This window comes from Chroicocephalus ridibundus, chromosome 8 (genome assembly GCF_963924245.1).
Source record: "Chroicocephalus ridibundus chromosome 8, bChrRid1.1, whole genome shotgun sequence".
Taxonomy (NCBI): domain Eukaryota; kingdom Metazoa; phylum Chordata; class Aves; order Charadriiformes; family Laridae; genus Chroicocephalus; species Chroicocephalus ridibundus.
In genome coordinates this window covers 13,080,575-13,096,287 of record NC_086291.1, presented here as the reverse complement: position 1 = coordinate 13,096,287, position 15,713 = coordinate 13,080,575, and the positions used below count along the sequence as shown (strand labels likewise).

The window sequence follows — 15,713 nt, the reverse complement described above, 5'->3', positions numbered from 1 at the left end:
TGCAAATGAGCTTGGGCCTGGCCAGGCAAACGGGGATGAGGGGTGGCCCAGGAGGGCACCGATGGCAGGAGGGACCAGGCTCAGCTGCCCAGCCCCTGCACGTTCCACTGCGGGGTGGCCTCATGCTCCACACCGACATTATGGCTGTGCTTCAAGTGCCCCAGGGGTCTACCAAAAACAGAGCCCCTCGCCTATGCGCAGCCCACAGCAAAGCACCGTGCTTAGTTTTCCAGGCAAATGGGGGCAGCTGCATCTGGTGTCCGTCTTTTGTCGGATCCTCTCCATCCCTCTGTCGCGGGGTGGCCGGGTGGCTGCACTGGGGGAGCCCCTGCCCGCTGCCATCTCTCCCTCGGCATGCCGTGGGCACCGCGCGGCTCTGGAGCGCGCTGTAAATAGTCGGAAGTGATGAATGGATTTCCCCTTCCTCTCCATGTGTGCTTTAGATTTTTGGCCGGATATGGCATGGGCTCGGGACACACCAAAACATGAGGCTCGCTCCCCGGCAGCCCTGGCTTTCACGTGGGAACAGCTCGATTTGTGAAGCAGCGTGAGGTCTGGCGGGTGAAGCTTACGGTGATTTCCTGGGAAATGTCTTTCGTTTGCCAGGCGAAGAGCCTGGAGCCTGCCAGAGGCCGGGGCAGCCTGTCAGGAGGGCTGGGTGTGCGACCCCCTGGGGCTGGGGGGGCAGCGGGGCCGTGCTGTGCCGTTACCGTGCCGTCACCGTGCCGGTGCTGTGCATGGGAAAGCGCCTGGGGAAAGCCAGGCTTTCTGCTGCTTTCCACTTCCTCCCAGACATGTTTACTGCAACGCGGAGGGTTTTCTTCCCTGGCGGTGGCCACCGTCCCATGTGGGCTGGCCGGCTTTTTGTCACCCTGCCTGTGCTCCCGCTCAGCCCATTTCAACCCAGACAGTGGCCCCATCACAGGCTGCTGCAGGTGTGAGTCAGGCCCCGGCAAAACACGGAGCCCAGGTGGGGCCATGCCTCAGCACCCCGGCTCGTGGCGGCAGGAGGCCAAGGTGTCACGAGGTGTGTATGGCCTCAGCATCGCCGCACGCCGCTCACCGGGGAAAAGCCTGCACAGGGCAGCTCCCTCCGGCTCCTGGAGTCAGGGCCGTCTCCGAACAATGGGTGGAGAGCAGGAAACGCCGCATGGGAAACAGGATTTGGCTCCGCCGCCGCCGCCAGCCACGGCCCCTTGGCCCCTTTCCTTTCCCTGCTCCAGAGAGCCCTTCCCACAGCCGTCAGCCACGGGGCTGCGCCGAGGGGACGGGGATGCTGCCGCCCGGGCGGGCTGGGGCATGAGACCCTCTGCACAGTGGGTGAGGAGGGGGGTCAGGACACTTCCTGGCCAGGCTGGGAGCTCAGCATGGCTTGGGGACCCTGAGCACACAGTCCTAGCCCTGAAGGTGCGGGCACCAGCTCCCCGGGAGAGCTGAGACTGTGCAGGGAACCTCAGTAGCCTCTTCGCCACCAAGCCCTGCTCCTGAGCAACCGGGTGGCCACCAAGCAAGCAGGGACGGGGGCATCTTCCTCGTCGTGCCCAGGCTATGCACCAGAGGAGGTGGTTCCAGCTGCCCTGGAAGCCAAGCAGCAAGGCGGAGGCAAGATGGAGGGCATGGGCAGGGAGCACAGGTCCTGAGCCACCGCTGACGTGGAGCCCCTAGGCAGCCGCAGCCTCCAGCTCTGAGCTCTGTGGCTGGGACATGCCGTGGATTTTCTGACCTCTACCAGATTCGGGACAAGGTCCAAGGACATGGGACTCCAGGTTTATCTTCTGCTTCTCTTCCCATGGCTGGCAGGTAAATCGTCTCTTTCCCTCTGCCCCAGGGAGCAGCCCCTGCCCCAGGGAGTCTTGGTGGGACGAGGCAGCTGTGGGAGCTCAGTGGCGCCATCAGAGCAGGGTTTGGAGGGAGGAAACATCCCTTTGTGATCAGCCATTTGGAGACCTCAGCCGCCAGCAGTGCCCTCCCCTGCCGGCATCTGCCCAGCATGGGGCTGGGGTGCGGGCAGCTTGTGGGAGGAGAAGGACCCCGAGACCTCCGTCCTGCCGCACACTTGGCTCATGGCGGGGGGCTGAGCCCGTGGGGATCTCCAAAAGGAGGGTGGATATGCCCACCATGTCATCCCGACGGCTCTGCGCCCAACCTGGCTGTGTCTCCTGGGCTGGCTGGGGGTGACAAAAATGTCCCGGAAAGGGGGTGACATCTGGATGACGGGGTCTGGCCCTGAGGCAGGGCTGGGATGGCCGTGCCCTTGTCCAGCCGTGACATGCCCTTGTGCTCCCCTGCCCCAGGGGCCATCCTGGACATCACCCTGATCGCCAATGTGCAGAGCCTGTCCCACTCTGACTTCTTCCTCTCCTGCGTCATGGGGGAGCGCGACGTGAGCTACCTGCAGATCGAGCGGGAGAACAAGATCGTGATGACGCACCCCAAGACGGGCTTCCAAAACCACCGCAACCGCAGCAACCATGTCCAGGCCAGGGGCTTCTCCATGGCCGACCTAGTGGGGATCCTCTACTGCCTGGGGCGCACCCCAACTGAGCAGGCCCAGGTGGTCTACGTACACAACAGCCACAATGGTGAGTGGCTGGGGGGGCGGTGGGCAATGCCCCAACTGCTGGCTGGGTCCACATGGGAGCTACCTGCCCCGTGCTTTGCAATTCTGATGCCGGCTGGCGTGGTGGAGGAACAGTGGTGAGCCAGGAACTAGGTTTGGGGTCCACCAGCACCAGCGGGGTGGAGAGGGGAGGGATGTCCAGCTGGAGGAGCATGGCCGAGCCCCGTGGAGGTGTGCGGGGACGGACGGCAGCACAGGCAGCCAGCTGGGTTGGGAACAGTGCCCGGGAGCAGGGCAAGGTCCAAGAGGAAGTCAGGTGCCCTTGGAGGAGGCAATGGGGTCTGGAAATCATTAACCAGGGCAGGGGGCAGCCCATAGGAGCCATGCCAGCCTCGTGCCCCCACCACAGGCTCCCAGGGAGGAGGCAGTGCCGGGGCGCGTGTCCAGCAGCGCCATTTGGCGAGCACCATGTGGCAGCAGCACATCGCTGCTCTGGCAGTGGGGTCTTGCCAAGAGGCACTGCCAGGACGCACGGCAGCCAAGGCAGTGCTGAGGTCTTGTCTCCCATTCCCGTTTTGGGCCATATAAGTCGAAAGGGCTTCCCTGGGCCGGCCAGCAGCAGGGATACCACCTGGGGCACTCTCCCACACTGCCGCCCCAACCTCCACTCCCCCCGTGCTTGAGACTTTGCAAAACTATTAGGACTGAAATTTTCTGGGATAGGTGTTTGCCTCAGGATGCTTTCTAGTTGTTTTTTAGAAAGTTTTGGCTAAAACAGCTGACCTTTTGCTGAGAATGAGGGGGCAAGGGATAGAAGATTCTCTGCCTGTGTTAAAACACAGCTTTACCAAGCAGCTCTAGTATCTCCAAGCTGGGGAAGAGAGGCTGCTGGTGGGGTGCAAGCGTCCTCCAAGGAGCAGGGACCAGCCTGTGTCCTTGGACAGAGGCTTGATCCAAAAATGGCCAGTGATCCTATCGGAAATGGAGCCAGCCAGCCTGGGAAAGCAGAACGGCGTGGAGGCACCAAAGGAGGGAGGCAGAGGCACTGGGAGAGAGCGGGGGGGGCACGTCTAGCGGCAGAGGTCAAGGAGCACAGAGGAGGCTCTGCACCACCTAAAATATCCCCGTATATAAGTCATGGAGGGAAGTGACAGCTCTGGGGCTCCATTGGTGTGACGGGGTGTCCAATGGTGGGGGAGTTCTAAGCCAGCCCCCAGCTCCTGGGTTGACTTAGTCAGGCCAAATTAGTGCTGTGGGGGAGCGGGTCAGTGTCTGGGTCCAAGCCCCTGCAGGAGGTTGCCCAGAGGTGGTGGAGGCCCCATCCCTGGAGACATCCAAGGCCAGGCTTGGTGAGGCTCTGAGCAACCTGATCTAGTTGAAGATGTCCCTGCTTACTGCAGGGGGGTTGGACTAGATGACCTTTAAAGGTCCCTTCCAACCCAACACATTCTATGATTGGAGTTTCAAGTGCCAAAAAAGTGTCTTGTTTCCAAGTGTCAAACAGGCTGCTGTTGCTCTGTTTAATTTAGAGAAGTGAAAAAAAAAAAAAGGAAAAAGTAAAAAAAAAAAAATTACATCTTCGCAGGGGGAGGGAGGGCTGTGTCCAGAACCCGCCGGGGAGGCTTGGCACGTGCTGTCTCTCCTGTTTAGCCCAAGAGCGCACCAAAGCAGGCCAGGGTGATGAAGCAGAGGATGGGGAATGCTGAGAGGAAAGCTGGCACCTCCCAAAATGTCATGCATGAAGAAGAACATAGGAAGGGTGATAAACTTTGGAAGTTTTGCTGTAAAAACAAAGTGAAGCAGACCAAAGAGATCCTGAGGAGCAATTTCAGAAGGGTTTAAATTCGGCAATAAACTACTTTTTACAATATCCACAGCACAAAGGTGCCCAGAAAAACAACTGCAGAAAACCAAAATCCTTTTATTTTTGCATCCATGTGCACAATAGAGAAGCTGGGGAAGCTTGCTGGGGTATCTGTCTGAAATGCCAGTGCTGATAGCGGGAGATAGGCAATAAATAGCCGAACAGAGCAGCACGGCATTGCCAGACTGGGCGTGGTGTGAGCCGAGGGTGGGCGGCAAGGCTCCTCATGGGACGCCAGCCTTTCCTAAAAGCTTTCTGAGTAGGGAGTCACAGGCCTGTAAACCCAAATCAGAACAAGGCAAATTAGTAGAATCCATAATGAAGTGCAGAATTTGTGGTTGTGTGGTCCCGGAGAAAGAGCGTGAGTTTGCAGTGTCCTCAGTGCCGTCTCTGGGGCGGCAGCGGTGGGGACACTGTGGATGACCCAGTTGACACAGTCTGTTTGGGTTCCTGGAGAAAAGTGGGAAAATTCCCTTTCAAAGGCTCCTTGGTAGCAGCTCTGCACCCAGGGGATGGGGGGATGTGTTGCATGGGTAAATAACTGACTAAAAGAAAGGGGGCAAGAATAGGAGTTAATTTGCGGTTCTTGTCATGTGGGGAAGTCCCCACTGGCATGGCACGGGGTCTCTGCGGGGACCTGTGCCACTGGTTGTGGTTACAAACAGCTGAACAAGCAGCCATGGACGGCGCCCACATCTGTGTACCCTTTACAAGGCACTGCAAAGTCCGTGGCAGAAAGATCCCGACTGGAGGGACAGGTGGGGAGGCCATTCTGGGGAATTACCGGGACGCGTGACCTGCGGTGCCCTTCCCCGGGTGTCTGCGGCGTGTGCCGCTTCCTCCCGGCCCCCAGCCTCGCCAGGGCAGGACCTGGGGCTGGATATGCCTGAGCTCCAACGCGGGGTGGCTGCTGTTGGTGCGTGCGAGCCGGCGTGCTGGCAGGCTCTGAGTGCCAGCGCCCGCCCGTGCCCTCTTTTGTGTCTGTCCTGGCACGCCCAGGGCTTGTTTTCCCAGGCCTTGACGTATTTATAGCCCCGTTTGGGCTCAAGGCTGGGCTCTGGCTGACTCACATTACTCTGAGAGTTCATTGCTGCTGCATGCCCCAGCACCTGGGAAATCAGGAAAACAGCCGTGACAGGGCCACTAGTCACATAGGGTGGCTTGCAACCACGCTGCACTTCCCGAGCTGGCAGCAAGTGGGGTGCACAGTGCAGATGTGTCCCAGCTGTCACCTCCCCAGGCTACGGCCACTGTCATCCCGTGCTGGGCTGGGGCTGGCAGGATGGCTGGAGGGCAGGGTCCCCCGTCCTGCTCCTCGGTGTCCTTGGTGTGGCACTTCAGAGCATGCTCTAGTGGCAGACATTGTAGGTTGTTTGGTTGGACTCGATGATCTTAAGGGTCCTTTCCAACCATGAAGATTCTGTGATTCTGTGATTCTGTGTCTGCCCACGGGGGCGGAGGGGCCAGGATGGGAGAGCTTGTCGCTGCAGAGGCTCGAGGGGGTCCCAGCTCCCACACAGGGTGGGCAGGGAAGTGTGTCATGTTGTCCCAGCAGAAACATGTGGTGGGCTGTGTTTTGGGGTGGCTGGTCTGGGGGTGCCGGCACTGCCCTTGGGTGTGAGTTCCCTGGGGAGTGACCACTGCTCAGCCTGCTCCCTCTCCGCCTCCTCCTTTTCCTCTTTCTCCTCCTCCTCCGTTTCCTCTTTCTCCTCCTTCTCCTCCTTCTCCACAGCCCACCTCTTCCCAGTGAAGGCCACGCAGTCAGTGAACGTCGCCGAGCCGGCCACCTTCTCTGCCAGGGTCCTCAAGAGGAAGGAGACGGATGTTATGTGGAAAAGAAATGGCAAGTGGCCCCAAGAGCAGGCACAGGGCTGGGGTTGCTCCCAGCCGGTGCCTGGTGCCAGCCCCAGGGGTGGGGGGGAGCCCCAGGTCACCTTCTGCCCCCTTGCAGGTACCTACTACCAGACCACGGACCGGGGTGAGGTGCGGGGCGACCTCGTCACCCTGACGCTCCCCAACGTCAGCGTGAGCGAAAATGGTGTCTACAGTGCCACGTTCATGGGGGACAGCCCTCTGTGGAGCGCCTTCTACCGCCTGATCGTGAGAGGTGAGCAGGGCCCTGGCTCCCTGGGATGCAGGGACAGGTGGCCGTACCCTGCCCTCCAGCCCGGTGCCACCTTGCGCCCCCTCCGCTCTCTCTGCAGCCTGCCCCGCGAAGAAATGGGGACCGTCCTGTGAGAAGGACTGTCCCGACTGTCTGAACGGCGGCATCTGCCATGACCATGTCGGAGAATGCGTCTGCCCTCCCGGGTTCATGGGCACCCGCTGCGAGCGAGGTAGGTGCTGGGCTGCCCAACAGCAGGAGCTGCACCCCGCTGCACCCCCAGACCCAGGCACAGTGGCCAGAAACTCCCCAGAACCTCCCCTGTTTCTGGAGCAGGGCTGGACCATCCACCTTCTCAGCAGGACACAGCTCCTGTGCCTGCTCGGGGTGGCGATACAGTGCTCGAGGTGACGATACGGTGCTCGAGGTACCCGAGCTGGCACCATGCCGTGCGTGTGCATGGGTGAATGGAGGGTGAGGGCAGACCACGCTTGTTTTTCCAGCCTGCCGGGAAGGCCAGTTTGGCCGCAACTGCCAGGAGACGTGCCAGAGAGCCCAGGGCTGCAGGGGGCTGAGCTTCTGCCTGCCGGACCCCTACGGCTGCTCCTGCGCCTCGGGTTGGAGAGGCTCCCGCTGCAACCAAGGTACAGGGACATAGGTGTCCATCAGTTCACCCATCCAACCTGGGCATCGCAAACCTCTCCCGGCCTGAGGGCCGGTGCAGGCTGAGCTGCGCTGCTCCTTGCACCAGCTGCCCACGGTCTCTGCCTCCATGGTCCTGCACCACGGCCAGGGGTAGCAGCCGGCTCTCCTCTTCCCGCAGCCTGTCCCCCGGGATACTACGGCCCCGATTGCGCCTTGGGGTGTGCCTGCCGAAATGGAGGCAGCTGTAACCGTTTCAGCGGCTGTGTCTGCCCGGCGGGCTGGCATGGGCAGCACTGTGAGAAGTCAGGTGAGACTGGCGCGGGGCTGCGGTGGGTTTCTGTCCTCCACCCTTGGGTGGGTGCCGTCTCCTTCCTCATCGGTGTCTGGGGGTGCCATCAGCTACTGGCCTCGCCAGCTGGCTCAGCAGCATCCTTGCCTGCAGAAATAGCCCCCAACCCTGTGGAAACGAGGGTGATGCAAGGGGACCATCTAATCTGGCCCCCTGGGATTAGCCGTGCTGAGAGCATCGCTGAGCCCGCCGTGTGGGATGGGGACCACAGCATCTGGCACCGGCTCCTGGCACCAGGGTCTGGCTGCAGCCGGGAGCGGGGAAAGGTGCCAGCCTCTCTTGTGCCTGGGGAGGAGTGGGGCCAACCCTAACGCTGATTTCTGTGTGCCAGACCGGTTCCCCCAGATCATCCAGCTGGCCTCGGAGCTGGAGTTCAACCTGGGCTCAGAGCCCGTTGTCAGCTGTGTGGCCACAGGCAACCCACTGCCTGCCAGTGATAGCGTGGAGCTGCGCAAGGCTGACGGCACTGTGCTCAAGGTACCGCCCCCGCGCCCTTGCCCCACCACCATCCCTGTGGTGCCGACTCCCTCAAAAGCACCCGTGTCCCCACCAGTCTGCTGGGCAACTTCAGGCCAGCATGGGGAGCCAGGGGGCTGAGCTGGGGGGCTGACAGCACCCTCTGTGCCCTCAGCTCATCAAAGCCATCATCGAGCCGGGGCAGATCACCTGTGAGTTTCAGGTGCAGCACCTGACAAAGGCAGATACCGGGCTATGGGAGTGCCGGGTCTCCACGACTGGGGGCCAGGACAGCCGTAAAGTCAAGGTCAACATCCGAGGTGAGGAAGGGGTGGTGGCATGAGTGGGACGAGCTGGGGTTGCTGGGGGAGGCTGACAGCACAGTATGGCAATGCCAAACCCCATGCACTGGGCTGGGTACCACCCATCGTGTGCCGCAGTGCCAGCAGACAGGTTTGGGTGGTGATTAAAGATTTCCCTGATGAACCTGGAAGGAGCCAAGAGGTGGCAGATGTACGCGCACTCTGGCCCTTGTTGCTCCCAGTCCCACTGGTGTCATTCCCTCCTTTCCCCCAAGTGCCACCTGCACCCCTGAGCCCCCCTCGGCTGCTGGCCAAGCAAAGCCGCCAGCTCGTGGTGTCACCTGTGGACTGCTTCTCTGGTGATGGACCCATCAGCTCCATCAAGCTGCTCTACAAGCCCAAGGACGATACGTCAGCATGGTCATCCATTGTGGGTATGTGTCTGCTGGGGTTGGGGGCACAGGTAGGACCTGGGCAGGAGGGCACAGCTGCCCCAACCAGTGAGGGTCTGGGGTGGGCAGAGGTTTCCATCCCAGGACCCCCATGGTGATGCCAAGGAGAATGCCGGTGGCAGGGCAGATTGTGTGTCATGGGCATCGCTTTGACATGTCCTATTGGCCAACAGTCGACAACAGCGAGAACATCACCCTCATGAACCTCCGGCCGGTGACCGCCTACATCGTCAAGGTGCAGCTGAGCCGGCCAGGGGATGGTGGGGAGGGCAGCAAGGGGCCTGAGGCCGTCATGGTGACAGAGTGCCTTGGTGAGCCTCCAACTCCCTGACCCTGACCCTGACCCTACCCCTAATCCTGCATGGCACGGGGTCTGCAAAGCACTGGTGCTGATGTGCCGTGAGGTTTTGCTGCCTTTTTGTTTGCAGAGCCCACAGTCAAGCCTGTGATCGAAGGTTGGTCCATAGAGGAGAAAAACACACTTCACGTTAACTGGAAATTGCCAAGTAACCACGAGCCGGCACACGGGTTCATTGTCCACCTCTTCGACTCCGCAAAGCGGCTAGTCTGTGAGAAAAACATCACGTCCATCTCTGTGCTCTCTGCCCGCATCGGGGACCTGGAGTTCAACAAGGAGTATGGCCTGGAGGTGCTGGTGTACCACTGCGCCAGCCTGGGGCCCCCCTCTGACCTCTACAAGGTCATGATCAACAGCAAAGGTGAGTCTAGCAGAGGACAGGGAATTATTGCAGGGAATTACAATGATAAATCAGTTGTAATTGTGACAGTGACCATCCCCAGGTCCGGCTGCTCCTGTATCCCATCTCTGATAGAGCATGAACAGCTGCTTGGGGGAAAATGGGTTCTTCTTTCCCTGCTAGACCCCACACCCTCCAGCAACAAGCAGCTGAGAAACCTCCTAAGCTAAACACGACATTGAGGCCATCATGAGTGATGCTCAGAAACAGATCTGTCCTCCGCACCCCCGCCCAAGCCCTGATGGACCTGTCTATACTTGCAGCCTTTACAGCACCCTATAGCAACAAGTTCCTCGATACAATTATACATTGCGTGAAGAAATTATTTCCCCTTGGTTTGCTTTAACCCCACTGCCTGGATGGTCACTAGGACTTGGGGAGACCTGCAGTCCCTCCTGTGGGCACACACACACACATGTTCACAGCCCCCCACGTGGGTGGGAGACCATGGGGAGGTGGAGCGTCAGCCTGACCAACCTGGCAGCCAAGGGGGAAGGAGTTCAAGAGGCCTTTAGTGTGGCTCGGTGCTGGCCACTACATGTTAGGAGGGCTGATGAGCATCAGGCTTGGAGGACATGAAGGTTTCTCCACTTGCTGCTTTTAAAACTTTGTGTGATTTGAGGATTTGGGTTTAGGGATGTGGGCAGGATGGAGAAGGCTCAGAGGAGGCAGTAGGAATGACGAGATATTCAAAACCTGCCCTGTGTGAGGAAGGGTTGAAGAAAGAAAATATCCCAAAAGCTAGTCAATACGGAGATGTCTAGCTTGACGGTCCCTGAGGCTGGGAGTGTTTGTGGGTGCAGTCCTGCTCCATTGTTGTACCCAGAGAGCCACTCCCGGCCCCGGGGTCCATGCGTGCCTCCTCTTGCCTCCACCTAAGTGCGGGACAGGAGTCCCTGGACGTCCTTCAAACCTGGCACGGCTTTGGTTGCCATTGCCATCCATGGGGTCTGGTCCTCAAACCAGTGCTCAGACCCTGCAGGAGCCCGGTCCTGGGGCTGACACTCTCCTCTCCTTGTCCCAGGGCCCTCCTCCCCACGGTCGCTCTCAGCAGAGTCCGTGTCTGACACTGCCGTCAGGCTCTCCTGGCAGGTCCCCGAGTACCCCAATGGGGGCATCACCAAGTACATCGTGGAGCTGCAGCAGGTGGGGGGCACCAGCGAGCCCCAGTGGATCGACACCGACAGTGGCGCCGAGACCACCAAGATCGTCGGGGGCCTCAATGCCAGCACCAGCTACCAGTTCCGCGTCCGGGCCAACTCCCATGTCCCGGGGGAATGGAGCCAGCCTGTAAAAGCCAAGACCCTGGGGGACGGTGAGAGGGGTGTCCCAGCAAGCAGGGGACTCACGGCTCCACTGGAGCTTGGGCTCAGCATCCAGGTCAGCAAAGAGTGACCGGGGTGCTCATGGTAACCTCAAAGAGTGGCTCTGAAGCATCAGCCCAAGCCCAAAACACTTGTGGGTGTCTTCAGAAATCCTTCTTCTCCTAGTCCTGATGGGACAGGGGTGGTATGGTGACAGCATGGCACCCACAGAGTGGCTCTGCCTTGGCCAGAGGGTGACACAGTGCACAAGGGGCTAAAAGAGCAGGGCACAGCTGGCACTGGAGCTGGTGACTGGACCCAGAGGTGGCTGGAGGTCCAGAAGTTGGCAAATTCGGTGGCAGGGCCCAGGCAGTGACACCCTCACCCCTGTGCCACCATGGCACCAGGAGCTTGGCATGTGGTTGTTATATCTTTGTGGGGTCCCAGGGTGCTGGGAGAAGGCTGCTATGGGTGCTTGCCCACCCGTGCAGCCTGGGCAGGGCTCAGCCATGGACCACGACCCTCCATCCCTCCTTTCGACAGGAGCGCTGAGCGTGCCGCCCAGCCTGGGCAGCCAGAGCACCGAGCAGGGGGGAATAGACCAGCAGCTGCTCTTGGCCATCGTTGGCTCCGTATCCGTCACCTGCCTCACCATCCTCTTTGCCCTCCTGGCGCTTTTCCTCATCAAGAAGAATTTTTTCCACCGGCGCCGCACCTTTACGTACCAGTCTGGCTCGGTGAGTGCCGCCTGCCCTGCCAGGACCATGTCCCCAGCTCCCCACGTCCCAGCCCGATCCAGGTCACGCTCCATAGCCTCCAGCCAGGACGCAGCCAGACCTCACTTCCACGCAGAGAGGGTGCGGAGCCCAGCCTTGTCCACCACCCTGCCCTGCCGGGACTGCCGCGTGGGCAGAAGGGTGCCCAGTGCCTCTAACCTCACCCACTCCCATCTGCCAGGGGGAAGAGACCATCCTGCAGTTCAACTCAGGGACCCTGACCCTGACGCGCCGGCCCAAGCCGCAGCCCGAGCCCCTCAGCTACCCTATCCTGGAGTGGGAAGATATCAAGTTTGAGGACATGATCGGGGAGGGCAACTTTGGGCAGGTCATCAGGGCCATGATCAAAAAGGATGGCCTGAAGATGAATGCGGCCATCAAGATGCTGAAAGGTGAGCGTGGGTGTAGGCAGGCAGGGTGGGCTGGGGGATGCAGCTGCATCCTGGGCCATGCTCGGCGCTGAGGAGGTGCAGGAGCCATTGGTGGAGGAGCAAAGGAAGGGCCCTTGTTGTAGGACTGAGGTGTCCATCCCTTCTTTCCTTCCAGAGTTTGCTTCGGAGAATGACCATCGGGACTTTGCCGGGGAGCTGGAGGTGCTGTGCAAACTGGGACATCACCCCAACATCATCAACTTGCTGGGTGCCTGTGAGAACAAGGGTGAGGGTTGTTCCCCTCTTCCTTCTCCCCAGCCCCTGCCTGGTGCGTATTCCTCTTTGCTGGGGAGATCCCCACGAGCCCAACCTCCTCCTGCCCCCCAGGTTACCTGTACATCGCCATTGAATATGCTCCCTACGGAAACCTCCTTGACTTCCTCCGCAAAAGCCGAGTCTTGGAGACAGACCCAGCCTTTGCCAAGGAGCATGGCACTGCCTCCACCCTCACCTCCCAACAGCTCCTCCAGTTTGCTTCAGACGTGGCCAAGGGGATGCAGTACCTGAGTGAGAAGCAGGTACATCCCCAGCAAGCTCCTCAGAGCATCCTTCCTCAGGGCCTGGGGACTCCCCCTCTGGGCACAAGACCCCTGGGGCCAGCAGGAGGGACCGTGTGGCTCCTGCTGACTGCTGGACCCCTTCAGTTCATCCACAGGGACCTGGCAGCCAGGAATATCCTGGTAGGAGAAAATCTGGCCTCCAAGATTGCTGACTTCGGCCTCTCCAGAGGGGAGGAGGTCTATGTGAAGAAGACAATGGTGAGGCAGGAGCGATGCATCTCCATAGGGCCTGCACTGATATGGTGGGCAGGACCCCCGCTGCCAGTGGGAATGACCCACCATGCTGGGACCAGCTGGGTCACGGCTGCCCTCTGTCTGTGGGGCGTGCTCCCTCCCCTGATGGTCATTCTCTGTTTCCCCAGGGCCGCTTGCCGGTTCGCTGGATGGCCATTGAGTCCCTGAACTACAGCGTGTACACCACCAAGAGTGATGTGTAAGTCCTGCAGGCGGGGGTACTGGGGCTGGAGCATGGCTGCGGCCGCCTCTATCCCTCTCCAGGGTCGCCAGCATGGCGATGCTTTTGCTCTGGGTGCTGCAAGGGTGGGAGCTGATGCTGATGCATCTCCCTGGGAAGCTGCTGGTTCATCCCAAGCCCTGACTGCCCGCTCCACCGTGGGCTTTGTTCCGTGCCCATCATCCGGGCATGGCTGGGGCCTCTGTCACAGCCTTGACTCCTGCTCTTTCAGGTGGTCATTTGGCGTCCTGCTCTGGGAGATCGTCAGCTTGGGTAAGCATTCTCTGTGTCCCCTGCCTCCACTTGGGTCCCTGCAGGTCTGGTCCTCCTGCAGCCCCGGAGGGGATACCCTGGGGACTGTCCCCGCCAAAGCCAGCTGTGTGTCTCTGGCTGCAGGGGGAACACCTTACTGCGGGATGACGTGTGCCGAGCTCTACGAGAAGCTGCCCCAGGGCTACCGCATGGAGAAGCCACGCAACTGCGATGACGAGGTGTAAGTGGGCAGAGAGCCCGGCTGATGGTGGCACCCATGTCCCCCTGACCCCACTGCCCCACGGGGCTCCCACCAACTTGCAATAGCTTCTGCCTGGTTCCCCTCTGTCCCACACCCCAAACACCCTTTCGGCCTTTAGTTTCCTGCCTACTTTCCCCCACCTCCCACAAACAGCTTTTCTCCCCCCATGCACGCTGAGCCGCCGCTGGCTCTCTGCCCCCAGGTACGAGCTGATGCGGCAGTGCTGGCGCGACCGCCCCTACGAGCGCCCGCCCTTCGCCCAGATCTCCATGCAGCTCATCCGCATGCTGGAGGCCAGGAAGGTGAGTGGCAGCAGCTCAGTGGGAGGGATGCCCTCTCTGTGCAGCGCTTGTCTGAATGCTGTGGCATCCCTTGGGGTCAGGGAGGGCACATCCAGCAGCAGAACCTGTGTGATCCCCCCACCATGTGTGGGGGTAACCCGAGCATCGCTTTTTGGGTGTGGGAAGCCCCATCGCCTCCCCCCAGGGCACAGCACCCACGAGTGTGGCAGCCCGGACGGGAGGTAGATGGGGAACCTGGCACAAGCGGCTTCTGACTGGGGTTCCCCCGTAGGCCTATGTCAACATGGCCCTCTTCGAGAACTTCACCTACGCGGGGATCGATGCCACCGCCGAGGAGGCGTGAGGCTGCGCTGGGACCACGCAGAGGGGCAACGCTGGCCCCAGCCTGCTGGGACAGTGCTGTGGGGACAAGGGGCTGCCTGTCCCCCTCTGAGGAAGAGCAGCCAAACGCCGGTGCCCCTTCCCAAGAGCGTCTTCCCGGCAGCAGGACTGTGCCATCCCCTCCCTGGCTGCCCACCCACTGTGTGCTGGCCACACTGACATGCCACCAGCCACCAACATGGCCCCACGTTGCTGGGGGACATGCTGGGATGGCCCCTAAGGACAAGCAGCAGCAGGGTGTTTGCAGCAGAGCGGGCAGGAGAGGGTGCTGCTGCCTGAGCCCACGGACACTAATGGCCAAGTTTTGGGGTGAGAGGGGAAGGAGCGGCCCAGCAGCTGCCCGCCCTGCAGCTCTCAGCGTGCTCTGGGCCTGACGTGGTGCCAGCGGGGCTGTGAGCATCGCTGCCAGCGTGGGATGCGGCCACCCCAGCACAAGGGAAAGACAGCGTTGGCTGTGCACAGCCTCCAGCTCTTTGGTAACCCTTTGGAGGTACCAGCTCTGCCTTATGGACAATAAACATAGTGCAACAGGACGCCGGGTCCAGAGGAGGGGAGGTGGGGACCCAACTCTGCCCTTCTGGTGGCACCGAGGAAGAGGATGCAGGGCCCCAATGGTCTGCTCCCATGGTGGTCACTTCTCGGGAACCTTTCCCCACTGGGGTCCTCTGATGATCCCCAGGGATGCCCCAGCGCCCCAAGACAAGCCCCAGATCTCATCATGCCATGGGGATGGGTTTTCTTAGTATCCAACTGGAATCTTCCCCCTCTGCAATTTGAGACTTTGTCCTGTCCCCAAGGGATATGGTGAACAGACTCTGTCCTTCCTCTGCGCAGCTGCCTCTCGCATGCTTGAAAACGGTTCCTGTAGCTTTCCCTTGGGATGGCCCCGCTCCTCCATCCGGTCCCTGCGGGGCTGTGCAGCTCCACACCCTTCCCACCCTGGCCAGACGGTGCCTGCCCAGTGCCTGCGCCAAGCCCTCGGGTAACTCCCCGTGTCTTGCAAAGGGACCGTCCTGCTCGTCCAGCCACTCGAACATGTGCCGCTGGGGCGATTCTTACATGCCAGTCCCTCGAGGATCGCCTGGGCTCCGCGCTGACCCTCCCGTGGGAGCTCCTGCCCCAGGCTGCCGTCCCTCATCCCGTGCTGCTGCCGCTGTTTGTTATATTGACAGTGGGTGGGCTTCATCTCTCTTGGCTTCAGCTTCCTAAGCCCTCAGCGTGCCATCTAGCTGCCCATCTAGCCGCCCATCTAGCCGCCCATCTAGCCATCTTCCGCGGTCCATGGGAAGCAAGGGCTGCTTCTCCGGAGCCTGCTATCCCAGCCAAAGGCAGGGGCATTTGCATTTGCCTGTCTGGGCATGAGTCTTTTTTCCCCACAAGGTGTTTTAACCCTGTCAATACCATTTTGATTTCCCATTCTGGTCTCCATTCCTCTTTGGTGTCCGTTGCAGCCATTAGAAAGCAGCCTGTCTGCCCCATCACTGAGGGGGTGAAAGGGTGA

General features: G+C 60.6%; 1 protein-coding gene across 2 annotated transcripts; it reads left to right on the top strand.

Annotated features, from left to right (window-relative positions):
* The first annotated feature begins 251 nt into the window (after positions 1 to 251).
* TIE1 (tyrosine kinase with immunoglobulin like and EGF like domains 1) lies at positions 252 to 15,587 on the top strand. 2 transcript variants are annotated; one of them, XM_063343153.1, is made up of 23 exons: positions 252 to 1,800; positions 2,295 to 2,582; positions 6,157 to 6,267; positions 6,376 to 6,531; positions 6,629 to 6,760; positions 7,032 to 7,172; positions 7,352 to 7,480; positions 7,854 to 7,999; positions 8,154 to 8,298; positions 8,556 to 8,714; positions 8,906 to 9,043; positions 9,161 to 9,451; positions 10,515 to 10,805; positions 11,338 to 11,651; positions 11,752 to 11,962; positions 12,117 to 12,227; positions 12,329 to 12,519; positions 12,646 to 12,759; positions 12,924 to 12,994; positions 13,248 to 13,288; positions 13,412 to 13,508; positions 13,732 to 13,831; positions 14,103 to 15,587. In XM_063343153.1, exons 1-23 carry the CDS (start codon positions 1,755 to 1,757, stop codon positions 14,172 to 14,174), a joined length of 3,495 nt encoding a protein of 1,164 aa, XP_063199223.1. In that variant the 5' UTR covers positions 252 to 1,754; the 3' UTR covers positions 14,175 to 15,587. The 2 variants fall into 2 exon arrangements, with proteins under 2 accessions (XP_063199223.1, XP_063199224.1); XM_063343154.1 differs by having other exon boundaries at positions 253 to 1,800; positions 11,338 to 11,531.
* The last annotated feature ends 126 nt before the right edge of the window (positions 15,588 to 15,713 follow it).